The 27,440-nt window shown below is 48.8% G+C and overlaps 1 protein-coding gene across 1 annotated transcript; it reads right to left on the bottom strand.

Annotated features, from left to right (window-relative positions):
• Positions 1-683: 683 nt before the first annotated feature.
• Positions 684-24,700, bottom strand: LBHD2 (LBH domain containing 2). The gene is made up of 5 exons (XM_054200967.1): positions 24,540-24,700; positions 14,861-14,963; positions 10,210-10,300; positions 5,185-5,392; positions 684-4,038 (listed from the first exon to the last, which is right to left on the bottom strand). The coding sequence occupies exons 3-5, from the start codon at positions 10,297-10,299 to the stop codon at positions 3,962-3,964; spliced, it is 375 nt and encodes a 124-aa protein (XP_054056942.1). The 5' UTR covers position 10,300; positions 14,861-14,963; positions 24,540-24,700; the 3' UTR covers positions 684-3,961.
• Positions 24,701-27,440: the final 2,740 nt, after the last annotated feature.

Here is a 27,440-nt window from a genome sequence, read left to right as displayed (position 1 = left end):
GAGAGACTGGCTTTGACCCCAAGCAATGCTTTTTGCCGCGCTGATAGATCCATCTCAGCGAGCAGCCACTGCTTTTGAACTGGGAGAGCAAGAGGGAGTCTCACCCTCCAGTTACCCGATCCTTGGCTTTTTGGTAACTTGCCCTTTTGGGAAAAAAATTGGTTGTTCAGTGGGCGACTATCTCTGCCTCTCATCTTCTCTGCCGCACGACCCCGCTCTCCTTGCGCAGGGTATAGGTTTCTAGTAATGCGAGTTCCCGCTGGGCTCCACAATAGCCTTTCTAGCCAATGTTAAAAGTGTGCATTGCGTTAAAAGGTGAACGAAGATGAGCCAACTGGCTCGCTGCTCGCACTGCACGCAAGGCAGGGTACCACCCAGGGCGACGGGCCCCCATCAAGCAGGGCAGCAAGAAAATCCCACGACAGAAACAATGAGCACTGAGCTGCCTGGTCTAGGAAGGAAAGAGACAGAGATGGCAACTGCCATTGAGGTAAATCTGAATTTATCTTTGTAGGAGAATGTGGGCTGGAGGATCAGTGTGAGTATTTGCATGCCACAGGGCAAAGGCAGGCTTAAAGGGGCTTGGTTCCCCTGTATTAGCTGTATTCGTGGTAGGACAGGAGCTGCACGCCACCACAAATAACCCTTTGCATTTTTAAACCAAGACACCATGGGTACACCACTTCTTCCAACCGGTCCAGTATAGGCATTTAATAGGCTAAATGGTGTAATACATCTACAGGACATACATTAGTCGAGTATTATGTACAGGTGGCATTTTACAAAATTAGAAAGAATGGAAATAGAGCAAAATCCAACAATGTCTTACTCCATAAAACTTCCTTTCTGCACTACATGAAATATTCTACAAGCTAGACTAGAAAAATATGACTGAATGTCTTTTTTTTTTCCTTTTTAGTTTCTAGAAAGCTTTTAATCCAGAAAAAAATACAAAACAACTATTGAGTTTATTAGAGAGATGACACTTGCACACAGACAAATTAAGTGGACAATCATAGACCTGCAAGTTGAATAAATAGGACTTGTTTGTATAAAACAATTTTCTCTCTATCTTGCTCTCCTATTTTAGGGCCTCTGGCCCATGTTCAGAAAAATAAAAATGGGAGGAGGAGTTTGGCTTTGTGTGGTTCTTAAACTGAGGCCACACGGCTTTAGGAGAAAGCTTTAGTCTGAAGCATCCATTTGCTTCAAGTAAAATACTTCGAGGGAGAAGCGCGAGAGAGGGAAAAGGAAAAAGAGGAATAATTAGGCTGGAAGGAGGAAATCTGGCATTTCTATATGGGCTGTAGCTTTAGGTACTCAGATGAAAAAAGTACTGCTGCCTGGCGTTTTTTCAGGGTGTATGTAGAATTTTGTTGTTTCTTTGGGAAACTTATTTAGGGAAGTGCCATTGACCTCAGGTGGAAATAGGATAAGGGCCATCCAGAGCAGGAAGGGAGGGAGCGTCTGAAAGCAGATAGAGAGCACATAAAATTGGGGGAAGTGTTTCAAACAACTGTTTTTCCTTTTATAAAGCGAGAAGAAAATTAAGTGATATGTCTAACGTCGTTCCTTGCGGAGCTGGGCAGACGCAGATTGAAAGGAAATCACACAGCTAAAAATATGTCGTCACCGTCGTTGTTTTTCCCCCAGAGCTTTGTAAAACTTCTTGATGGTCCATGCAAAAGCAGCGTTTAAAGAGCACTTTGCATCCGCTCGGCCGCCTGGCCAGCACAGCTTTCCTCCCACCACGACCAGCTGCAGACGGGTCCGAGCTGGGGACCTCCTCTCGTTGCTCGTGTGCTACCCAAACATGTAGCCTGAGCTTGTTCTCGCTCCGTTGGCTTTACCAGAAAACTGTCACCAGCGAAGGGGGTGACGGGGACGGCAGCCAGATTTAGGAGGTGCTCTGAAACCTTCAGTTACTCTGGTGAAATCCGGTGCTCTGACCAGGACCCCACTCATCCAACAAAATAATTCTGTGACAGCGTAGGTAAGAGAGTCTACACTGAGAAGGCAAAACAGATTGTTATATAGGTTGAGAGAGCAAAGTTTAACTTAAGTATCACATTATACTATACTACACTGCTTATAAAAAGGGTTCTAGATCCCAAACACCCCAAATAATGAGCAATAGTTTTGTACATAAATTAATGTTGCTTTGAAGTAAAATAGTCTCTTTCCTTTGTATTAAACGTTCATTGCACAGAATTCTTTGTAAGTAAATATATTAAATTTGGGTGCTAAGAAGGTATAAACTTATCTTATTAATACATCTGGCCAGTAAATTTTATCCACCATCACACAATTAAAAGCTGCTGTTAGAGAAAATTATTACTGGAGAAAAGAAAGCACTTGGAAGTCAACTTAGGAGTTAATGCTGGAAGAAATCCTGTTATTTCGTTCCACCTACAGCGAGCGGCTTCTTCCGGCTGCAACATTAATTGGAAGTACAGACCCCATCCAGCCCTGCAGAGATGGAGAATGCCAACTTTGTAGCTTATGGGACACTCACCACTGACACAGCCAATCCCTTTTGAGTACATGCATTGTCTATCTCCACCAACACTGTCCAAAGGGAAGCATTTTGGCCCAAGATCGGTGCTTCTCCTGGGACGGTGGGAGGGAATCTGTGGGACGTCCCTGTGCAGGAACGGGTTCATCCTTGTTAAAATGGCCCCCAAATCCCCAAGGAAAACCCACTGGGGGCCCAAGGTGTCCAGAGTCAGCTTGTCCCACCTTGAGCTCTGGTCTCCAGGAGGTGGCCATGCAACCAAAGCCAAGATGGCCATGTAACCAAAGCTGAGGGGGCCATGCAACCAAAGCCAAGGTGGCCTGCCGCAGGTGAGGGCACCCCTGGCGCCCGTGCTCCCACCAGCAGTGCCACTCCGGCAGGAGAGAGGTGGGTGTGTGTCCCACCACCTCGCCTCTCCTCCACCCCCCACTACTGTGGGTGGCTTGGGGAGGACCTGGCACCAAGCAAAATGGAGGGCAGGTTTGGGCCGTGTCATGGAGCTCCCATCACCCACCTCCAACCACCCCTCGGCTCGGGTTGAGGGAGGAACAGCTGGGCCTCTGCACCTACGTTATACACAAAACATACCGAAAGAAGAATTGTCACAACAATTTCTATTAGCAAGGTGGGACAAATCCAGCCCTGGCGGAAGCGGGAGCCATCCTGTTGGCTTCAAGGGAGAGAAGAGCACGCCACACCACGGCTGGACCTGGGCCTGAAGAGTGCACGAACAGCACGATCCACCCGAACAAGCCTACAACGGACAGCCTCACTCCACAAACACCAGCGACTAGCTAATCATCTGCTTCGTCAATGTACAGCGAGAAAGCGTTTCTGAGAGGCGTCGGCCTTGTTGAAAAGGTGCCTAAGAAAAGGCTGGTTCATCCAAATTTGCACAGGTTAGCCAAAGGGAGAGAACTGCTCTGGGCCACCCCGGGGCGGCAGCCTGGAGGCAAATCTTACACTTGCGTCTCTATACAAAAGTTACAAAATCAAATGGTGACATTATATTACATCTATTGTCCATAATATCACAGTGCTAGTTTTAAATGGCTAAAAACAATAAAGGTTTTAGATTTAAGACATCCCTCCTGTAGAAATGTAACCCCTTTGTCCTGCTGTTGATACCTGAAAGCAGCCTTGCTTGAAAAAGGTAAATCCAATGAAGTGTGCTAATTGAAATTAGGAACATTTTTCCTTGATAATCTCATATTTCCTAACACGTCCCACTGTTCCCCAAGGAAAAATTAAACAAATAATATGAATCCCAGCCTGAAAATCAAAATGTTGAAAAGAACAGTTCTAAAGCCCAGACGCTTCTTACCAGGTACTAACTAAATAAAACCCTTGCAGATTTAAATACAGATTACTTTGACATGTCTTCAGAGTGTGTTAGCTTTCCAACAACATTCACAATGAAGTTTCACTTCCGAGGCCATGGAGTCCCTACTCGTCCTCTTCAGTTCTGCTTTCCAGAGTGTCTGTACTGTCTTCCACTTCTTGAGCTGAGTGCGCTGAAGTATCTGCAAAGAAATAGTTCATCTGCATTTATTTCCCCATAGAGGTACAACAGCCTTCATCTGATTCCTGGCTCCACCAGGCAGATGATCCATCAAGGTGCTCAGATTTGACATAAGCAATCTGCTCTACTTGCAAACCAGTAGTTAAACCTGGAGTAGGGTTCTCCAAGTGCATCACAGCCTGACTTTAGAGGGGATATGAGACCTCAGGACAGGTAGTGAGATGAGGTGATGATCCTTCTCCTCAAAAGCAGGACAGTCACCGTAGAGGGAGGGCTACCTGCTGCCTTAGTGAAATCTGCTCAAACTCTCAGTCCTGAAGACATAACAAGCCCTAACACCAACGCACAAAAATACCACAGAGGCCATAATGTGCGACCTGGGGGTCAGGCCATAGATTTGGCTCATAATTCTTCTTGAATGATCAAACACTGTGGTTACCACCACCCTGAAACGCGAACTGGAATACCAAGTGATTTGACACTTCAAGATCAGACCATTTGTCATTGCCCCTTTGAAGGGAAGGTGCATCTTGCACCCCATCCTGGCTGCTGTCTCTGGGCATTTGGGTGGCAAATGTTGGTGCACTGAAATGGAAACCGTGTCACTCTTTAAGAGAAAAGGAGAGCTCTGAGGCAAAAAAAACCAGAAATAAATAGACCAGTTCCACACTGGAGCATTCCCTCCATGTGCCAACAAACTCTTATCTTTGGGCATATTTACCCCACACTGACACTACTAGTCATATCTACATATTTGTGAGTCCCTGCTATGCTAATGCACTCCTGGAACACCACGATGCTTTGAAAATGTGAAGCTACCAAATGCTGCACTTCTAGGCTAGGAGACAGGGAGGTAGATATCTGCTATTGAACAGGATTACTGCTTCCTATAGTGAACTGCTAATGTGCAGTAAACTGCCCACTGGCCATGCAATGGCCAGCACTGAGCCTCATGTGGATGAAAATGCCATGTGCTCAAAAGCTACACGGAAATTTTCAGTCCACACGACTCCCTCTCCAGTGCAAGTATCTCTGGACACCTTCAAGCACCTACTGCTCTTTGGTACGCTATTAACTTCAGTGCATGGCTTGGCCTCAAACTGCTGCTTTCCTAATGGGAACGAGAATGGAAATTACTCATTCAGACCTTCCAGATCCATCTGCTGCTGCTGCTGCTGCTGCTGGACACAGACTCTTTGGTCACCATGAAGACCCTTGTCTTCTGCCGATTTCAGGTCATCAGGAGGCCAGCGCAGCTCCCCGCTCTCCACCTCCCCAGACTCGGTCGGCTCCACCACGATCGACGGCAGTCTTTTGGACAGCTTGGGGTACTTCTCACGTGAGTCGGGGAAGGCCTGGTGAGACATTGGGGGACATGTCCATCAAAGCCTTGCCCAGGGCTGCATATTCAGAGCAAGCAGAGTACGCACTCCATCTCAGCATCCTTTCTACATTTGACATGCATTCCTATGTCCACCAAAAAGCCCTTCAAACTGGTGCAGGGCATCGGTCCTGCACAGGGAGGATTTCAAAAGCAGCTGAATCCAGCTCCTTGACAGCCAAGCATGGAAGCAGAGGGGCTACAGGTCTCAGCACACTCTCCCCTTCCACATGCTGTCCCTCCCTGGGCAAAGAACCGACTTTGCTCTCCAGTGTGTCGGGCAGGCAATTGCCTTGACTTGTGTGATCTGACATGCGTAGTAAAAATGGAGACTTAGGCGACAAAATTCATTATGTTGCCAAACACTCATGTTTGGTGGGGTGTTAGGACACAAAGGTCATTGCTGTAACGCTCAGCTAAACGGCTGCTGCAGCCCTTCTGGCTGCTGCCCTTTTATTCTGATATGATATTCATGTTTTCTTGCAGTGACACTTTATTAAGAAGCCACCATTCTGCAGAGCTGTTTGCTGTAATGCGAAACGCTGTATTTTATGATGCATTCATGCAAAACAGGTAGCCCCAGAGATCATCGTTGCACAGAGGATGGTGGCAGCTATTATTTTCATTTGTCACGTTGAAGCTGCAGGTCAAACACTATGCAGTGATTAGTGCTTGAAGCTGAACTAGGTCTATTTAGTGAAGGATATTGTAACACATAAAAGTGCTTTCTTGTTTTCAACATCGCTGGTTCATTTAAATCTCTCAGGGAACTTTGGTTTGGATTGGAGTTTTTTCAAGGAAAAATCATTCCAGCTCCTCCAGGATGTTAATGTAAGACAAACTCTGTTGTTGCTTCACTGAAGCCTTATCTCCTGGCTTCTCAAACTTCTGTATACCTGCACTAATGGGGTGTAAATTTCTCCGTGCTAGCTGAGTTTTATTTTATTTTATTTGTAACAATAAAATCAAGGTGCAGACTAAGGGTTGAGAGCAAGAACCATCCCAGTTTAACTCCAGGCCCTGACATGGGTTTGCTGTGTGCTGGTGGGAACCTCCCCACGCATCTGCACCGCGCGCACCACTGAATCAGGGTATCTGGTTGTGTGAGCCGGTCTCACCGCAGCTCCTGTGACGAGGACGGGCAGAAACACACGGATATTCCCTAATCACCATAAAAGTGGGCACAACTTCCAGGATATTGCCAGGGACCTGGGGGTTTCATAACCCCCTGGAGGTGTTTGCTCTGTGGCTTTTCCAACCTTCCTTCATCCCAGTAGCTGCTGCCTAAGAGCTTAGGCTTCAGTTGTCCCGCTTGGCAGCAGAACTGGCATGGGGAGGCAAGCCCTTGGGAAGGGCAATTCTCTTCCTATGTATCTGGGAAAGAGCAAGCACATTTTTATCCTTGCTGAGAGGCCTGTATCTGACTTCTGGAGATGGGGAAGGACAATAATTCTCATCCTTATGCCCTCGCTCCCCACGGTAGCATTGCGGGGATTCGTTACTCTTTGCCAATCTACGCGAAGGTGAAAAATGTTGTCTATTATTGCTAGCGTTGCAAAATGAGAGACAATTAAGAAGAAATTTCTTTTGTGAGAAAGTCCCTTCAGTGCAACTAGACCAAGTGAATCGCTGAAGGTAAACCCTTCTAATGCTTCCCTGAGCTGCACCCACATGGGTGTAAGTCGTCCTGATCAAGCAATGCTGCTCATGCTGCCTATCACAAAAGTTCCCCCCAACTTCCCATTACACAGCCTCCTCCTGAGCTGTTCTGGAATAAATTGGAAAGACATTTCCATGGCAGCTGTCGAAATTGGGAGGAATTTTTACGAAGACACTAATATGATGCTGCTCTTTCGAAATATGAGACAAGGTAACATCTCCTTGGCCAGAACAGGTCCAAAGACACCCCTGAGGAGCAGTGCACTCTTCTTCAGACCCACGGTGGAGTCCAGCTCCCTGTGCTTCATGGCCTAGCTGGCAGAAGACAGCCATAAATTTGTGGGCAAATTACTTTACATCCTCCCGGGGCTGGCCACGCAGGTGACAGTGACCTCTTCCCCCAGCTGCTGCTCAGCCTGCTCGGGTGGCAGAGGGGTGCGTGACAGCCATCCCGTCCCCAAGCCATTTAAGTTTCACAGAAATCAAATTATGAAAACATGAAAACAAAACCCCTCTCTCGAAAATTTCTTTTGACATTCTAGGTAAGCACATGAGGCACTTGTTTTCATTTCAGAAGTTGATACAACCAGGGCTGTATGCTTTCTTGTGATTCAGGTTATTACAGTGTGTTGAGGTGTTCTGGTTTTTATTAATGCAAGTCTTTCAAAAGACAGATTTCTGAATCCTAACCAGGCAGCAGAACAAGCGCAAGACATTTTCAGACCCTCAAGCTAACCAGAATTAGCATATTTGCTGAGGTATTTAGAGGGTCCACGACAAACAATTAGTCCTTTCACCTCTTCCATGTAGATCAACTTAAAATGCTTGGTTGTGTGCAACACATGGAACAATAATCATCTATGAAAATGGTGAAGATCCCTGTGCTGAAAGGGGCAAATTTTGGAAAAAGAGGACTCCCAAGGAACAATCACAGCTTAGCATGCTCTTCCTCCCGTTGGCATAATGATTCCTTATTACTAGAGAGAGCCATTTCCATTGCAATTTTACCCAAAAAGGTTTAACGTGAAGACACACCAACAAGAACGTGAATGGAGCAACCCCTGGATGGGGGATCCAATAGAAAAATTTCTGCTTTTTCATCTGCTTTCTGAAGCCGTAGGAAATGACACACACTGATCTAAAAATGTGCTAAGAGCAGATTATTACGGCTGCAACAAAATTTAGCAGAGGCACCTGCGCGGCGTCAGCTCGGCTATTTTTGTTCATGTCATTCTCATCTGGTCTTTTCTCACACCAATCACATAATGGTTTTTTCCACCAGAGCCCAGTATTTACCACGTCCCTCCAGGAGTGAGTCAGGACTGGCAGGAAGCAGAGCTGCCTGTTGGGCCTCACTGTGTTTTTCTGCGGAAGCTGGAGTGTGTGACGAGTGGGCAGGAGACTGCAGGAAGAGAAGGCCCGGTCTCCTGGCCAGAGTGCTTGGAAGTTGCTGGAAGAAACCTAGTTTTCCCGCTGAGTCACTGACTTTGCGCTACAGAATCACAAAGTATGGCAGGGGTTGGAAGGGACCTTTGGAGATCATCTAGTCCAACCCCCCTGTCAAAGCAGGGTCACCCAGAGCAGGTTGCACGGGAATACATCCAGGTGGGTTTTGAATGTCTCCAGAGGAGACTCCACCACCTCTCTGGGCAGCCTGTTCCAGTGCTCTTCACTCTCAAATTGAAGAATTTTTTCCTTATGTTTAGACAGAATTTCCTGTGTTCCAGTTTGTGCCCATTGCCCCTTGTCCTGTCACTGGGCACCACTGAAAAGAGTCTGGCTCCATCCTCTTGACACCCGCCCTTTAGTTATTTATAAGCATTGATGAGATCCCCTCTCAGTCTTCTCTTCTCCAGGCTAAACAGACCCAGCATCTCTCATAAGAGAGATGCTCCAGTCCCTTCATCATCTTCATAGCCCTCCGCTACCTCCTCTTCCTACCTACCTTCCTTCGTACTTCCTCCCTACCTCTCATTTCTTTTTGCTTTTTAGCCTCAGGTGGCCATCACTAAAATGTGAATGGTACCACCTTCTCCCAGAGGGGAAGGGTAAAGGAGCTGGGGGAAAAGCTCTGGAGCATATGACCAGGGACACCACAGAACCATCCAAAATGCAGAGGTGGAGCTGGAGCTGGCCCAGAGTTTGGACAGTGTACACTAACACAATAATGAAAACCTGGGACTCAGTGAAAAAGAGGAAAGAGAATATTGAAAATGTGCTCTTTCAGTGAGCAGCATCTATCCTGTGCGGTCAAAGAGGCATGGGAAAGCCCACTGTACGCTCTTCAATTGCATACAGCCTTTCATCACATGCACAAGTGATCTGAAAGGAATCTGCAAAATTTCAGTTCTGGCTTCCCTGGCTTCCAAATGCTTGATTTTAACCTGCAACATGCTTCTCCTAGAGCAGCTTTCTGAGTCTGCTCACAATAATACATCGCCTGTTGAGAAGCAACTCAGGTCCACCAGGACGTGTTTAGGTGGTTCGTCCCTGGCAGCGACACTGACAGTCACGAGCACAACCCGGGGCACGGTGGTTGTCACAAGGGGGGCTCGAGACATCGTGATCCCTCCTGCTGGAATTGGCACGGCAGGCGGGTACGCAAGTGGGTGTCTGGGACCGCCTGGGGACAGAAAATGCTCTTGCACCTGCCAGCAAATGGCCCTGCTCAGTGCTGCTGCTGTGATGCCACAGCCATTTATGTGAATTACACAATCATTTTAAATGGTCTCTTTTCTAAAAAGGGAGCTCCCTCTGAGCCTGAGGAAACTTAGCGCTTTACAAAGGTGGTGTATAAAAGCTGCGGTGCAGTATTGGCTGGATGTCTTCATCACACGATGGTTGCTCAGCTCTGAACTCTTGGTGACAAACAGCCTCTTTGCCTGCATCCCCACATGGGGCCAGGCATCACTGTCACTGTGCCCCAGAGACCTGGCACCTGGCAAAACCCACCTGCCAGAACTCTTATCTTTTAAAAATAAAACCTAAATAGGATTAAACATGTCATTTCCAGACTTTTTCTTCTGGCAGCTGTGCTCTGCAATTCAACATCTACGTGTATGACAGTTATTGGTTGCATTAAATTGCTTTTGAAAAGCAACTGGGGATACTTTCCAGTTTTTCTAAAGTTACCTGGCTTGAAGGGCCTCCTTCTTCCTCAGGAGTCTGGCTGAGCGCGAATTCCTCCATCACCGGTTCCCGTGTGTTCATCACCTCTGTCATGCTGCAAATATTCAAGCAGAATAGGAAAAGTCAGCTCTGAGCTTTGGCCCCACAGTTAGTTTAAGAAAAGACATTGGCTTTTCATATTTGTTAAAATAATCGTGTTACAGGCTGTCATTTCTAAACAACCCACCGAGAAGTGGCTGGCTCTCCAAGCCGATTGCTACCACTGTGTGCCGGGATGCGGAACAGGGCAGGGACTTCAGCTCCCCGCGGGGATCGCAGAGAGGACCCCCAGAGAGTCCCAGAGTCGTCAGCAGGAAAATGGGAGTTCTCCAACATTATCAGAAACCAGTTTATTACTGATATATGAGCTCAGAAATTGCATCTGTTGACCAAGAAAAGTTAGTCATGGAAATATCAACCTTGAATTAAATTCTCATTCTGATTCTTTGTAAAGTCTTCAATAGTTGCTCTTTCCAGATGTCTCTTCTATTAGTGAGACAGCACTTTTTAAGCTGTTAATTCCAGACACACCAGCTGTATCGGCGTCTAAGGGCCAGATTTTCAGTAGTCTTTGCTTGCCTGAGCGTTCAGAGAGGTGTCGAGTGGGATTTTCAAATGCACCAGGGAACGGTTGGCACCTAAATCTCATTTAAATCAGGGACTTACATGCCCATTAAGCATCCCCCTGTGCTGTTTGCCACCCAAGGCACTACAGCGCTGGCCCTCGCACTCTCCTTGTTCCCCGGGGCCCTTTGGCACCCCGGAGCAGAGGGATGGGAGCCGGCTGCGGTCCTCGCTGCAGGGAGCCCAGCCCAGCCCAGGGCTGGGTAGCCACGCGTCTCTACGGTGTTGAGATCTTCCTCACATTTGCAATTTATAGATACAACATTCTCTTGAAAAATTTGAGGATGCCTGAAAACTTCATAACGCCTATTAAGTGCACAGAAGCAAACAGAGCCCGACCCACTCTGTTTGACCTACAGACTGAAGGGGCCACGTTCATTTTGGATGGGAATACATCAGCCCCGGATGGGTTTGATCCCGGGCATTTCACTCTCTCCAGCTGGCATTCGTCAGGTACAGCAGCTATCGGCTGCCAGAGCCTCCTGCAGCACACAGAACGTAGGCATCATCAATTACACCGCCCTGCCACCTGCCACAGCAAGCACCCCTTTAGGCACGACTAAATGCTGCCATTAATTCTGGTCCTGCTCCGCACACAAAAGCCTTCTTTGTAAAGGCTGCTCCTACTGAGAAATGCAAACTAAAACATCTTAAGGATAACTTTTTTCAGGCTTACATTACCAATTACCCCACAAAACTAAATTTTACAATATCTGCAATTACTACAAAACCCTTCACAATGACTTTAATTAGCTGTAGCACAGAGCAGCGTGATATCGCGGAGACTTTCACTCCCACTGCATCATATTTTAAAAAGAGCACGGCAGACCCAGGAGACTCTGGAGCTCAGCTGTGGGCCAGGACCCGACCCCATAGGCATCCATCGGCTCACGGAAAAGCCCTGAAGCGCCAGCCGTGGACCCAACCAACGCCGAATTAAACAGCACACTTCGTGGTACACACACACACACACAACAGGAGAGCAGAACCAGGCTCTGAAACGCAGCACGAGGCTGAACCAAACCCCTGATCCGGGCATCCCCCAGCTCACGCAGCCTGAATCCGCCCAGAGCCATGGCACGGTAGGAGATGGACAGATTTTGCCTGCTAGGAAGAGTTTTGAGCTCCCTGCCCTTGCTTGGACCCTTAGCCCTCCCCAAGGACACCACATCAGGACACCACAAACCACCCAATCAGTAAAATACATTCATTTTCTGGACACATGCTTTTATTCCTGCAGCATCCAGCGGGCCATACCTCTGGGCACCCCTGGACGACAGCACTGAGGGCTGTCTGATCTGGAAATGGAAGACCCTTTCCTGGAGCGGTGACCGTGGGCCCAGCTGTGCCAGCTGTTCCTGCCACCCCAGACAGCGCTTTAAAGGATAGAGCTGTGCCCTTGGACCCTTCCCCGCCCAAAAGGAAAGCAGTGCTCCCTCCGTTACCTCCTCCCTCTGATCACCCCTGGGACTCATGCAGTTATGGCGTTCTTTCCCTGTCCTGGTCTCTGCCTTGGTCCCAGAGGGACCCTTTTGCTTCCCTCCTGCTTCCCTCCAGTGCTGCCTCTGCAGATGCCCACACTGGGCCATAGCAGGACACCACTCTCCCACCCCAGCTCTTTGGGAAGAGTTGGTCTGGGGGCTTTCAGACCGCCTGTTAGACAGACCCAGCCATGAGCCTGGAGGAGCACAGGGCCCACCGCTCTGACCACATCCAGGATGAACGTCTTTCTTTTCAGTGCCCCATCCCCAGCTGTCCCGCATTGCAAGGAAAGGGCAATGAGAAAGTGTGTGTCTGGATGGAAATAATCTTGGAGGCTTTGTGGGGGGCTGGTATTTATAAAGTCTTGGGCTTGGCTACCACGGAGAAGACATGTCCCACTGCTGCGTGTCCTGGGGGTTGGTCCCTGCTAGCCAGTGGCAGAATCCTGCAGTTGCCCACAGCTGTCTGGTTTATTTTAGCAGCCTTTCAATACATACCGAGTGTTTAAAACTCTTCTCTGTCCTTGTTCCACAGGACGTTAGAGATATACATCCACACATGCACTGTCAAACGTGTCATGTGAGCTCAACGATGTTGTTAAGACCTCATGAAATTCTATTATTGAGCAATAATGGGCTCCGTGCTTCCCTAAGACCACATTACACCCTGCAGATTATTTCTAAATGACAAAGACAAATGATTCTGGCTAGGAAAATGGTGACAGTCCTGCCAGTGTTACAGCAGATGCCTCAGTGAATCAGCTCCCAAGCTGTTGAAGCCCAGGCCATTTCACAAAATCTGTGCAACTTACGGGTTTGATTGAATAGTATGGCAGAAGTGATTGTACTTGATGTGTCTCAGAAAAGAACATGGGGCCATGCAATTGGCAAAAGAATTAGGCTTTAACTGGAATAGATTAATTGTTCTCAGTCTCCACTTAGAAACAGTAAAGGAAAGCAGAAGAATCTATGCAGGCTGTGAAAGCAGGGATGCTTCTAACGAGCTTAACTAGGTATTTAGTGCTGAAAATTACTAGAAGTAAAATAATTGAGAATGCCGCTGCAATCAGTTCATCTGAAACTTTGAAATCACCTGCAGGACACCACTGAATTGTCTGTAAAAGCCACAGAATCTGAAAAAGGGCTCTGTGTGCTGCTTTTTAAACTATGATATGATTTGTGGTCAGGAGAATATTTTACTTTTTAGCCAATTTTCATGGAAAAATATTGAGCCACTTTTTACTTCTGCTTTTATGTGAGAAGTACTTACATACAACAGCAAAGTGGCTGATACAAGAAAATTATTTTAAGAACTATAACTTTTAAATTCGATCTTGCATTCATTTTATGTACGGTAGGGGCTGATATCACCAATGACATATAGTAGCCATAGTGATGCAAAACAAGGCAATAAATAGCATTTACAAACAAAGAATAAATTCTGTTCTGGTGGATGAGTCACCTACTCCGAACCTTGAAATTCTTGTGGCAGTGAATTAAGAGATGCATTTACTTCCCCTAGGTTTAATTAAGCTCAAATGTATCAATTAGGGGAGAAAAATAAAAAGCAAAATCTGTTCTTGCTTTTCTGTGAGAAAACTACATTTAGAGAAGATTATCATCTTAAATGCAACTACTACAGTTGCAGGACCACGCTATGCTGATCTTTTTCCAGGGGCACGGAGCAAATGTGCAGCCCACTTTCTGCTGTTCGCGATGGCGCTAACAAGGGCAGAGCCATATATAGGTTGACAAGTGCTAAACCACTTACCATGAGAAAGCGCTCAGAAACAATGCACGCACTTTTATTTTAGCTTTTGAACAGAGGGCAAAACTGACCTGTGAAATTCCTGGTGGCAAAACGGTATTTGACTTGAGGACCAGCTTCAGGATCCTCAAACGGGAAGCGCTTATGAGGCTATAGAAAAGAGGCAGGTTGCATGATGCAAGCAAAGATTTCCTTAAGAAGAGGGGCAAACCCACATTTTATGGGACAGGCTGAGCCAAGGTTGGGAACGGCTGTTGCCTAAAGCAAGGATCAGCCTGGAGGATGCTCAGACATGCACCGAACTGGTGTCAGGAGGATGGGGCCGGGCTCTTTTCAGTGGTGCCCAGCGACAGGACAAGAGGTTAACAGGCACAAACTTGAACACAGGAAGTTCCATCTAAACGTGAGGAAGAACTTCTTTCCTTTGAGGGTGGCAGAGCCCTGGCACAGGCTGCCCAGAGAGGTGGTGGAGTCTCCGTCTCCAGAGACATTCAAAACCTGCCTGGATGCGTTCCTGTGCAACCTGCTCTGGGTGACCCTGCTCTGGCAGGGGGGTTGGACCAGATGATCTCCAGAGGTCCTTTCCAATCCCTATCATTCTGTGATTCTGTGAAACTGGGGCCTGATCCTGCTCTCTCCTCACCAACCAGGATGGGCAGCAAAGGGGACACCCGGCCAGAGGATGAATCTCTGTGGGGGACAAATGGCAAGTACAGGGCAGTGACAGAAGAGAGCGCGTTACCTTCAGTCACGTCCACGGATGTTGCTTCTGAAAACTGTCCTTGCTGCAGATGCTCACGTTGTTGACGAAGTGTCGTGCAAACTCTGTCAAATCCTAGAAGTGCCTGAAAGAGACAACGCAACATAGTCAAAGGGTGCAACCAAAGCGACAACGCTGGCAGTAACCCGGGTGAAAGAGTACTACTGAAAACTTGCTGCAGAAACTCCTACTGTGAAGGTCTGTATCATTTTCTACACCAGATGGGAATTGATCTCACTAAGGATGAAGCTCATAGTATACCTAGTGAATTACCGAGGCAATTAATGTTCCAAAAACACCCAAAGCACTTAGCTGAAATACCTTGCCATCTGACTCTTTTTGTGATGCTAAACCTTATTCCTTAGTGTAAACTACATAAAAACTGCTGAAACTGGGACACACAGAAATTCTCCCATAAGGGAATTTTGACGATAGTTGGAAAAATCAGAAAATAAAATCGTACACCCTTCTTTGGGAGGATCAGTGTGCTTAGTGAGACACAGTTCAAAACATCAAAGAACAAGGTTCCTGCTCAAGAAGCTACTGGTCAGGACACAAAGAGGACAAAATAGGCTGAAAGAAGGATACCTTAGGATTATGTTACTGTACGTTTCTTTCAGATGTCACAGGAGAAGTGATTTTTGCAAAGGTCTACTCCAAACTGAAGGTAATAGTTTGATGTGCAGAGGTGATCCCACCATTTCAAAGTGTGAATCACTGATTTCCAATGACTTCTCTGTCAGAAAGTCTTAGCTGAAGAGCTTGAGACGTTACACTGCTGAAATATAGTCAGTAACTTGGCCAAAGATGATTTTCTGAGAAATTTGTTTAGCCCTACAGCTTGCCAAATATATATTCATGCCAGCCACAGATATTTCCTTGGATGGGAAAAAAGTGTTTTCAGTGAAGTGAATGGCACTAGTGTATATATTTTATACCCTCCAGTGGTTTGGATTCCAGCCCAAGTGATTAAACAAATCTACCTGCTCTGGAGGCCTTCCTACCAAGATTTATAACACTGGATTAACTGCACACTGATTTTATTCAAAAACAGTGACAGAGGAAAAATTGTGCATCACATTCTGGAGTTTCTTCTTATGCCACAAGCCACGCTTATTGCAAATTAGGGAAGCAGGAAATCACATCTCCATCCCCAGGATTCAATCCAGAGGGTTTAATTCTTGTCTGGCAATTTTCTTTCCTAACCAACGAGCAAACCAACTTCAACTTCAGAGAGGCTAACGTTTTGTCCCTGAAAAATTCATGACTACACTCACTGCTTGTCTCTTGTACGGAAACCAGAGAGCATCCAATACTGTGTTATCCAATACTCTGGGAAGAACATTTTTATCCCACTACCCATTACAAAACCCCTGCTATTAAACCCATGAAAATTCAGCACTAACTTGTCTGCCTTCAATCTCTCCTTTAGAAAATACTGAATGTAATAAGAACAGTTATTACACTGAGTCATCTCTCAATGAGAGAGAAAATGGTGTAAGAGATAACGAACTGGGCACCACATGGCCACTGGTTGGAATCCAAGCCAGGCCACTTGGTATTTAGAGGTATCTGCAGATGCCTGGTTAGCTCTATATAAGGATCCACGCAGTACTGAATTAATTAAACCCACATCCATTGCTCTTCCAGCCTTGGCAAAGGACTTCTGGATTGAACTGACCAAAGTTTTAGGGAACTCTGTACTACAGCGCCTGCCATGTTTGAGAGAGGACATCAGCCCCTGGGGCTCGGCTACTTGAGCACTGCAATAAAAGAAAATCTCTCGAGGACTGCAGCGTGGATGAAGTCCCTTCTCCCAGCCCCACGCAGCTATAGTTAAAAACAGAAAAACTTCTTCCCAGTCAAGATGGTTGAAGAGTTCAGTGTTTCCAGTGCGTAACTCCCAGAATGCATTTATTCTCTGAAGAGGAAATACTCGCTTTATCTACCTAATAGATGTGATTATCTTCTTCGGCTGACACTAGAGGAAACATAAACTAATGCCCTTCCTCCTACAATACTGCTTAATCTTTTAAAAACAAGGCATGGCTACTGAGATCATGCAACAAACCTTTACTGCAGTGGAAATGGTCTGGAAATGACTTGAGTAAAGCCTCTTTCTGCTTATTTCTTCTTGTCCCTTCTTACTTTTACCCACCTTTGCTGCTTTGCTGATTAGTCTAGCCCGGAGCCCACGTGCTTCATGGACTCTCTCCTGACCTACAACCCTCTTCCACCCCTCAAATTAACTTGCCCTCCTTTGCCTGAGCTTGATAACCAGCTGCTCCTCTGGCTCCAGGAGTACCAACACGGCTGTGCAGCCCCTCTTGCTTAATTTCTCTGAGAGAAACCCCAAACCCTTTGAATGACCTGAAATTGGTCAACTTTGCATCAGCTGGGCACCATGCTGTCACCGTATGCTCCTCCCCTCCTCATTTGTCACATGCCCTCATCCTGGGCCGGTGTGGGACCTCTTCGAGGAAAGCACACTGTGATGTGTTATGTGTTGCACCTTGGGGCTGAGCTGGGATCTGGGAGTGTTTGTGCCTGACCACGACTGAAATAATAACCATTTTCACATAGCCCATGAGGCATTGCCAAGCAGAGCCATACAATGGTGTGCGCACATGCTGCTGTTAACAGTGACCAAGAAGTCTCAAGTCTCAGAGACTGGTGACACTGCCTGGCCACCCTTCCTCTGGGCTTGGAGAGTCCTGCTACACTTCCCAGTAAAGAACAGTTGATTTAGGGACTACTCCAATGAGCTGGTCACGCCCTTGCCTCTTTAGTAGCTGCACCACCATGGAAAGTGTGAGATACAACCAAGGGGATGATAAGAGAGCTGGTTCCACCAGTGATACCAAGCAACACTCCAGTGGTGGCCCCTTTGCTCATATCAAGGACCCTCTATCTCCCACCCCACACAAAGGGATGGATTTCCACCTGTGCTGCTTGGCACAGGCCAAAAGCCCAGGCACCGAAAGTTGTTCTCCAGGCTTCTCTCCCACTTTGGGAAGCATCTGGGGCACATTGTATATTTGGAGTTTCTACACCACAAGGACAGGGTCTGTCCCGGTGGAGTGGTCTCACCTCCCACGGGAGGACAACCAGCGCCAGGGAGCACAAGTAGGATGTTGTACAGCAATTCTGGCCAGCTGGGTGTGCGGGAAGCCCAGCCTGGCTTCTCCTGGGTTGTGCCTGCCCATGCCATGTGGGGAGAGGACTCCACCACACACAGCAGCAGAGGCCTTTCCTTGCGATAAATCCACTGTGAATTGCAAAGTAGATGTTTTTAAGGCAAGCACGCTTCATCAGTGAAACAGAAATAGGAACCGGCCGCAGGTTGCAATCCTAGCAGCCTGCAGATTGGCCGCTTGATAGAGGAGCCCTGCGTTTCAGAGGCACTGAGCCCCAAACGCTTCCACGGCGGGCAGCAGCACCTCCAACATCAGGTCACTTTTATTTCCAGATGCATCCTGCTCTGAAGGCATCACCCCTCCTCTTCCTGCTGTCCCACTGTTGGAGACAAGTGGGTGGCAGAGGGAGACCTGACTTTGGGGTGCCGGGGCTGCTGCCAGATTAGCAGGGGCTGCGGGACAGCCCCCTCCCTCCTCCCCTCCCAGCCTTCCCCAGTTAATCATTCCCCCGCGGAGCACTCATGGAAATATTATGATAACAGCCTAACAATACCACATTGAAGGTGCACCTTGTAACAAATAAGTGCAGACAGGCGGCAGAAATCAGCCTTGAACCGCTGCTCCGCGCGCAAATTTATCATTTTGCTGGCACCGCAGAAAACGAGAGCCCTCCCCTTCTTATTTCAATGGGACAATCCCAAGGGCTTTACCAGCCCCCTATTTAAATTGTGCCTGAGAATGTCTCCCCGCGCAGCGCTGCGGGCTCAGCCTCGCACACGGGAGGACTGTAAACACCGAGCTCTGGGAGCTCGTCCATGCAATCCATGCAATCGCAGCGCACATGCGGTTCCCGCTGATTGCAGATAGCACCTCAAACAAACCAGGAGCTCAGCCTTGGGCGTCCGGTCCCCCTCCCTGCCTCACCCCGCCAAAGCCTCTGGATAAATGCAAACTTTTCTTCATTCAAGGAGTCTAGCCTTTGTGTGCGCTACAAAAAGAAAAAACCCTGCTATTGATTACAAGGAAAATTGGGACAGGGCATGCATAAGAATGGCGTTAGGCAGGAGAAGCAATGGTCTACTGCTTGGTTTTTGCAAAGCGGAAAATTTCGATGAGCCACGGTGAAACCTGCTCAGCAATTCCCAATAAACAGACAGGTACGAGGAGGTTTTTCCACCCAGAAGATGAAAGGGTGCCTTATTTGGGCTACTTTGCTGCAGCAGATGGGGCTGTCAGTTCAGCCAGGGTGGGTGCGTGGGTGATCCAGGACAGAGCTACAGTTGTTGTGGTGGAGGAAGCCATGAAGGGGCTGCTCACATGGTACCAAAAGGTGCACGTCCCTGCAAGAAAACACGTCAGTTGGCATCTTCTATGGCCAGGCGCTTCTGTGGACCCAACTCTTCTATGCCTTGCTCTTATTAGTGTCCTAGGAGGATGGAGCTACAGCTTAGGCCCTGCTGTGACTCAGTCTACATGGGTGGCCTGGGCCATCCAGAGGTAGGACCATGCCTGGTACCTCTGCTGGGGGTGGGGCACTAGCTTCAGCATCTTGGCACTACCCAAAATTGCGCTTTCCTCAGTGACACTCTGCAGCCTCCAGTTTCCACGAGTGCCTACTGAGCTCAGCTTTTGGACACTGTGGATAGGAACTTGGACAGCTTCTTTGTTTCCCCTGGTTGCACATTTGTAATGGATGCATTTTATGAAGTGTTGTGGGTTCCATGGGACTAGTGAAATGTAAATTACCGCATGGACCACAGAAGATAAATGCATGTGTGTACGAACTCCTATTTAAACCTCCCACTTCTTTTTGGATGCAAATCTCTTTCCTAAGCAACTGAGAAAAGTGCGATATGTGTCAGAGTCTGGAGATTAGAGATCTGTTCTGTTCCCTCATTTCAGAAGCTCTTGTCTTCGGCCACCCACGCAGTACTTGAGTTCTGCTCTCCGCAGGCCAAAGCTGCCTTCCTCTCCTCGGCGGCATGCGCTCTGCAGAAGATGTCGATCTCTCTCAGGAAGCAGCGAGATGAAATGACTCTCGATGTGGAGGAGCAGGCATTTCACCATGAGACACAGCACGTAGTTTGGGAGAGCGAAAAGGGGTAGGAGGCTGCTATTTCCGGACCGTGCTGCCTCTCGCCGTTAACTTCGCAGCAAGCTGCAGTTTTTACTGTTCCTGCTCCAAAGAAGCTACTGGGGTAAATATCACCCAGGGGAATTTCTCAAACACTCAGCTGTGGACTACCAACACTAGAAAACACAGGCTTCCAAAGGGCACGCCACTGGCAGATGACTCTAGCTCAGCTTCCTCGGCTCGTGGTGTTGCACAGCGAGGCATCGGGGAGCTGCTGTTCTCCCTTCATCCCTAGCTCCCGGCGCACCGTGACTACACACAAACCTCAGCTTCCAGTTTGTTGTAGTTGTCCAAGTTCCTACTGGCCTTGTTTGCAAAAAGGAGCTAGAAACTTGACTCACACACAGTCGAAGAAGAAGCAAAAAGAACTCAAATTTGCCCATCTATCACAATTTTTAAAGCAATCTCATGATCTGGGGTGATTTAACTCAAAGTTTTTCACAACTGATGTTTGCAATCCTGCTTGCTATGGGCGCTTCCTTGGTGGGTTTTTCTTTTTATTTTTTTCCTTTTTCTTTTTCCTGGCTGCTCTACAGAAGCTCATTTATTTCAGCTCTTTGATCTCAGCACTAAACTACCTGAGCTTCCTCGCGGGAGATGCCACAAGGGATAGGTATGGCAAGGGAGGAGAGCGGGGCAGCCAGCCAGGATGCTGGGAGATAGGGATGAGGAGCAGACAGCCAGGAAGCATGTGCAGAGCAGCGGAGGGAGGAAGAAGCAGAGCAGATGGGAAGAATGACTAAGCCAGCTCCTCCGAATGCCGGTAGACCTCTGTATCATGGAAATCTCCACAGAGCCCTCATGGAACCGTGTGCCAAGAGAAAGTTTGGATTTATTTTTTTAAGCGTCGGATTCAGCAGCTAATTGATGTGAAAGGACCTCATTAAGAAAACAGCCCCATCAAAACTAGAGATAAGCCTCAACAAGCTGTTAAATGTTTTTAGAGGTATCTCTTCTGGTACTCGCTGTGCAAATACTCTCTCATCTGAGAACCTGCTTTTGGGATTGGAAATGCCTGTGTGGAGCAGAGTGTTTCTGAGCTCTGCTCACACTGTGAACCTTGCATTGGCTTCGGTTTCTCAAAACAACCTTTTGAAGCTAGTACCTTACAAATAAGCATTTCATTCCTCCTAATTCAGAGCAGCGGTTAGTAAAGCGTCTCAGAAAGAAATGGTTTTGTTTCTAGGACCTTCCCTGGAAGATGACTGTTCTCTCATCCCTCATATTTCATGCCATGATTGTCCCTCACCTTACAGCACCCGTGGGAACTGGTAACAGATGAAAATTGGCTTCCTGCGCTTCTTTCTACTATTCCCTAGGTATTTCTGGATGGTGAGTGAGGAAAAAGGTATCGTAGAGCATCAACACAGAGTAGGTGATTCTTAGATGGAAATGTCATGGGAAATAGATTGCAAAATGTCTGATGTCTTTCTGTCACTGTGAAAGAATACTTTGGACAGTCTGTCACTGGGCTCATTTCTAGGTAGCAGAATAGGATAAGAGGTTAGGTACGGTCAGGTAGAACGGTATTTACCTAAAAAATAAACCAGTTCTTTCCTTGTAACTTTGGGGAAATTAGAATACAGTGTAGTCAGTGCTGTAATATGAGGCAATATTGAACATTTACTAGGGAATTTAGTAAAGCAAATGCAGCAAAACTCTTAGATTCAACAAGCAAACAAACAAAACTCCACCAGACACTCCTAAGAGAACAAAGACAATGAAGAGACTTTTAATGTTCCCTGTTGGTAATTAACAGCACAACCGCAGGTGTCATGACATCACAACCTAACACCAGAGATGCAGCTGGTTTTCTCTAGGAATTAAAACTCCGTCACCTTAATTGAATTTCCAAGTATGGGAAGTTGCCCCAGCCCGAGATGGAGGATATGAGAACACCATGTGCTGCAGCAGTAGGGATGGGCACGATGGAGAGTGAGGACAACACACAGCTAAAAATAAAGAAATTATTAAAAAAAAAAAAAAATGCAGTATGTTTTTTTTTGGAATGAGTCATTAACGCTGAACGCAAATATGCATTAATAGGGCTATGAGTCTTCCTGCCAACCAATTAACAAGCACCTTCCGGATCTAGAGGTCTCCTAAATATTTGCACACAGGCAGTTTATGCGTGTGCGTGTCAGAGAGGGAACTCGGCTGAAAATTCAGGTTACATCTCACAGAAGTTGCAGTGGTCTCAACAGAGGAGCCGGACTTGGACTATTGTCTCCTAGTCCTATGGGGACATGGGCACTATGGGGCGAAACACTGCGGGATCAGTCAAGGCACCCTGATGTGAGGAGGGGCTCATCCTGCTGGACCACAGCTGCTTCCAGCACTGGATCTGCTCTGCAGAGGATGGCACTGGTCACACTCCCCCTGAACGATGAAGGAGAGGTGATCCCAGCCCCTAAGGACTTGCGAGCAAAGAGGGACAAAGGCTGCAACAGGGGGCTAAGAAAAGGTTTTAAGGACCTGTTGGTATCAATCACTCTTTTTCATTCTACCTGGTTGTTACTGGTTGGCACTCCTCCTGGGGTTTGCAATAAAGCCTTCAAAGGCGGAAAATGCAGGAAATTGATTCATTTACAGATTTTTCCAGACAAGGTACACATGCCTGAGGAGCAAAGGGCAGGGCTGTTGCTGAGGCAGATGCTGGTCTCCTTGAAGTCACAGCAGGGCTCCTCCTGCCTTATGTGACACTGGATCCGCTCCGGATCAAGGCTTCTCTGACTGACCCCTCCAAAATAGACAGATGTGGTTAAATAGGCTCAGATGCAGGGGCGTAATTTCAGAAATGAGAGAGAAGGAACAATTTCAGCCTGTGACACTGTGGAGTTGACACCTGATCTATGCAAAAGCCTGTTGCTTAATACAAAGAGATCATTGTGAGAAGGGAGGGAAAGTAGTGACTACATTTGCACATTCATTTCTTCTGCTAAAGTACTGGAGATGTTAAAGGAAATTCCAATTGATTGACAAATTGTCAGGCTAGATGGGGAAAGCAAGGAAACCAGGTCAAGTCATTCCCTGTTTGCTTGTTTTCCCTCTGTAATCATAATGTTGACTCTGAAAACATGTTGTTTGTTGGTTTTTTTAAATGGAATATTAATTATCAAAATCCCGAGCTGTGAGCTGGATTCTTTTCTGGGCACAAAATTTGTTGTTCATTAAATCTAAGAGATGGAAAACACTGGCTTCAGCCCGCTTGTGTGTAGGCAGATTTCCCCGCTTCACCTTCATTTTCAGGATACTCCATGAGGAGGCATTGCGCAGAGAGCCAGACTAGGGGACAGATGCGAACACCAACTTCTGGGTCCTTCAATAAAATTTGAATGTATAGCTAGGAGGGCTTCCTTCACTCTACCACCGACTACATGACTGCAGTAAAGATCTCAGTCAGGAGAAGACTAACGGAAACAAATTTCTCTCTGTATATCGGTTACCGTGGCTTGAGGGGTTAATGCTACACCCAGCCTAACCCAACTCCCCTCCGCGACTGTAGCCATATTCAGAGATCTACAAACACGGCTCTGTCCCAGATAAAAAGAAAATTTTTGTGGTATGTTCATTTGGCTGCAGGAAAATATTCACACCCTTTGCTCAGAGTGAAACATAGTCCTCATTTACAGAGTAAAGTAGGTTCTTTCTTTCTCTACAAGTAATCGTATGTGTGGTATTTGCTACCTGATGGGAAAAGCAGGGTTTCAGTGTTCTTTTCCCCAGTTCAGCTAGGCTGCAAGCAAAACCATCACTGTCTTAAACTTGCACTTTGTTACCCGCTTCCTCGCCTCAAAAGTTGCCTTGAAAAAAAAAATTTAAAAAATGGAATAAACGAACACCTGAGGCGATTGCAGACCGCAAACCAACAACTCCCTCAGTGCTACGCTCATTCATCAGGATTCCTTCACACAGCCGTTTCGGCTGCCGAACAAGTTGGTTGTGTGTTTTTTTAAAGGGGAACCCATTCCTCGGTGAATTCTCCTGAACATCCTTTACTCAAAAAAAAAAAAAAAAAAAAAAAAAAAAAACCAAAAAACAAAACAGCATCTGGATAAAAAAGACAAGGGAAAGGCGCGCTTTCTGCCTTTCCTTTCCCCGGCAACTCCCCGCAGCCAGACGTGGAAGTGGAGCACTTTTTCCCGGACGGCGCTCGACGGACCCGCTCCCCCCCCGCACCGCCCCGCACCGCCCCGACCCCCCGCCCGGCCCCGCGGCGGCGGGCAGCGCCTTCCCGTGCTCCGCGGGGCTGCCAGCCGTGACTTACAGGCGGCGGCTGCCTCTTGCCGCCGGACCCCCGCCAGGCGACCCCCCCACCGGGCCCCGCCACCCGCACCTCCCCGCAGCCCGGCGGAGACCCCCCCCCCGCCCGCCCCCCGGCCCGTCTCACCGGCGGGGCAGGCGAGGCGAGGCGAGGCGGCAGCCGCCCGCCGCCCATGCACGGCGGCAGAGGGGAGCCGGCAGCTCCGTCAGCGCGTCCGCATCCTCCCGGGCCGGGCGCTGGCACCGCCGCCGCGGCACCTCCCCGCCCGCAGACCGGCCCCGCCGCTGCCGGAGCGGGGAAACCACTCCCCCGGCAGCGCCGGCGGGGCGGCGCGCAGACACGGCCCCCCCCCTCCCCGGCACGGCACGACCCCCCACCGCCCCCCCCGGGGTGGGGGATGTGTGAGGAGCGGGGGGACAGCTTCGGCGGTCCCGGCACGTTCTGCGGACACGCGTGGAAACGCGGGGCCCCGGCTCCCGCAGCGCCCCACGCGTGGGACAGAGGGGCCGTTCCCCCCCCACGCCTTGCCCTGCTCACGGGTGTGGGGAGTTCACACGGGGCTCCCGACCTCCCCTCCCTGGAGCAGCCCCTGCTGAGAAAACGCTGATTTCAGGAGGCACAGACTTTTTTTGGTTCTTTTTGGGGGGGTTCTTTTGGGGGGGGAGGGGAGGGCGGATGCTTCACCCCAGGGTGAGTTTCCCACCTGCATCCCCTGTCCGTGGCAGGGACACATTCTCCTGTGGGCAGCATCCCATCACCACCTCGTCCAAAGGGCCGGGGAGCTGGGGCTGGTGAGCAGACCATGCCAGGGCTGTGGTAAGGGGCTGGCTGGCAGGAGCCCACCTCAAACCCACTGGAGAGCGGCTGTGGGGAGTGTTTGCAGCTCTGTGTGTGTTCGTGATGCCGGGGGGAGAGGCAGAAAACCCACAGTGGGGTGACGCAGTCTCCTGGCAGGAGGCTGGGGAGCGGTGTGGGAGGGATGTGGTCCCGGGGGGCTGTAAAAAGGAGCGTGGTCCTTCCCCACTGCTGCGCATCCCCTTGGGAGGCAGCTCAACCACAGGCGCTGAGGGGGGCCGAGACCTGCCTTCCTCCCTCTGCAGGTCCAGCCGTTGGAGCTGGGGGTTCAGCCTGCAGAGATGCAGCCCCTGGGGTCTCCTCTGGGGGGGTCCCCATGGGACAGTGGGGCTCCAAGGAGGGACATGTTCTGCCAGAACAGACCTTTCCTTTGATGCCTTCCCTGAGAGCGGCACTTCCAGCATGAGCACAGAAGAGCATGATGGAGCTCTGTGGAGGAAAGATGGGTGTTAACCAGGAGAGGCCCTTCCAGCATTTGGTTCATGGGAGGTCCCGTGAAACCAGTGCCAGCACGCATGGATGGCACATGGGCGTGTGGAGCATCCAGGGAGACGTGGCTGCTGGCGCTGGAGCCTCTGCCCTGCCACAGCGGGCAAGGGAAGAGGAGGCGATGTCTAACCTCCTCTTTGATCTCCTCTGCTCGGGCTAACGTGGAGTTGTCAGGAAACAAGGAGCTTGGCCTCCATTTCAGGGTGATTCCTGTTTGGCTGGTGGGGAGAAAAATGTCAGCTGCTGTTGATTTAGGGGAAGACACCCACCGCCTGTTCCTGCCAGGTAACTGAATTAGGGCAGTGGGACAGTGCTGCCTTTGGCTCCTCATGCACCCAGGACGGTGGACAGGAGGCATCTGTGCCCATGCCCAGTGAGCCCATTGCGGAGTGAAGGCAGCTCCTTTCCAAAGGATATGTATAGAGGTATGTACACTTTCTACACAGAGAGTATATCTACCAGGACATTGTCTTGTGCCAGGGTTACGGGCACAGACCCCAGCTCACCAGCCACTCAAGAACTGGTTGTGTGAGCTCTCCTTCAGGAGCTGCTCCTGAGCTGTGAGCTTTTACGTGCTGCCTGCTTTTTACATGCTCCTTTTGCAAGTGCGTATAAAGTGTAGCTATCGGTTTAAACCTATATGTAGAATCACTGAATGGTTCGGGTTGGAAGGGACCTTAAAGATCATCTAGTTCCAACCCCCCTGCCATGGGCAGGGACACCTCCCACTAGACCAGGTTCCTCAAAGCCCCATCCAGCCTGGTCTTGAACACCTCCAGGGATGGGGCAGCCACAACCTCACTTGGCAACCTGTTCCAGTGCCTCACCATGCTCACATAAAGAATTTCTTCCTGATATCTCATCTAAATCTCCCCTCCATCAGTTTAAAACAGTTGCCCCTCGTCCTATCGTTACACTCCCTGATAAAGAGTCCCTCCCCATCTCTCCTCCAGGCCTCCTTTAAGTACTGGAAAGCTGCTATAAGGTCTCCCTGGAGCCTTCTCTTCTCCAGGCTGAACAACCACAGCTCTCTCAGCCTGTCCTCATAGCAGAGGTGCTCCAGCCTTCTCATCATCTCCGTGGCCCTCCTCTGGACCCTCACCAACAGGTCCATGTCCTTCCTATGTATATGCCATGTACACGTTCAGCGTATAAAGGCACGGTGTTGCGGGAATGAACTCTGCCGTGGCAGCAGGCTGGCAGTTTGTGTCTGGTAGTTTTCTTCTCAGCCTCGTAATAGTGAGTTATTCTTGTCTGAGAAAGGAACGGCTGTAAGGGGAGATTTATAGGGTGGCTGTTAAAACCAACTTCTCAGTAACGTTGGGAATTGCTGGAAATCTTTAGGAAGAAGGTGTCCCCGTGACTAGAACCCCAGGGTGATTAGAGAGCTTGAGTAGCCTTTCGGGCACTTGTGCAGTGCAGGTGATGGCTGGGATGTGGCAGGACCCAGCCATGGTCTGGGCAAGCTCGTCCCCTGGGTGAAACAGAGAAACAGCTGCTGCTGCTGCTGCTGCCGCCGCTGCCCTCCATATCTAATGGCACCAGAATCTTGCAGGGTCCTTGGGGACAGTGTGGTGCCACTGAGGGACCTTTCCGCTCTGCTTCCACTTCTGTTCTCCACTCCCCGTGAGCAGGGTCCTGCCTGCACTTTCTCCTGAGTTGCTTCACCAGGAGCTGCGGAAG

Source organism: Rissa tridactyla, chromosome 4 (assembly GCF_028500815.1).
Source record: "Rissa tridactyla isolate bRisTri1 chromosome 4, bRisTri1.patW.cur.20221130, whole genome shotgun sequence".
Taxonomy (NCBI): domain Eukaryota; kingdom Metazoa; phylum Chordata; class Aves; order Charadriiformes; family Laridae; genus Rissa; species Rissa tridactyla.
Note: the sequence above shows the minus strand (reverse complement) of the source record. Positions and strands in the feature narration are given on the sequence as shown.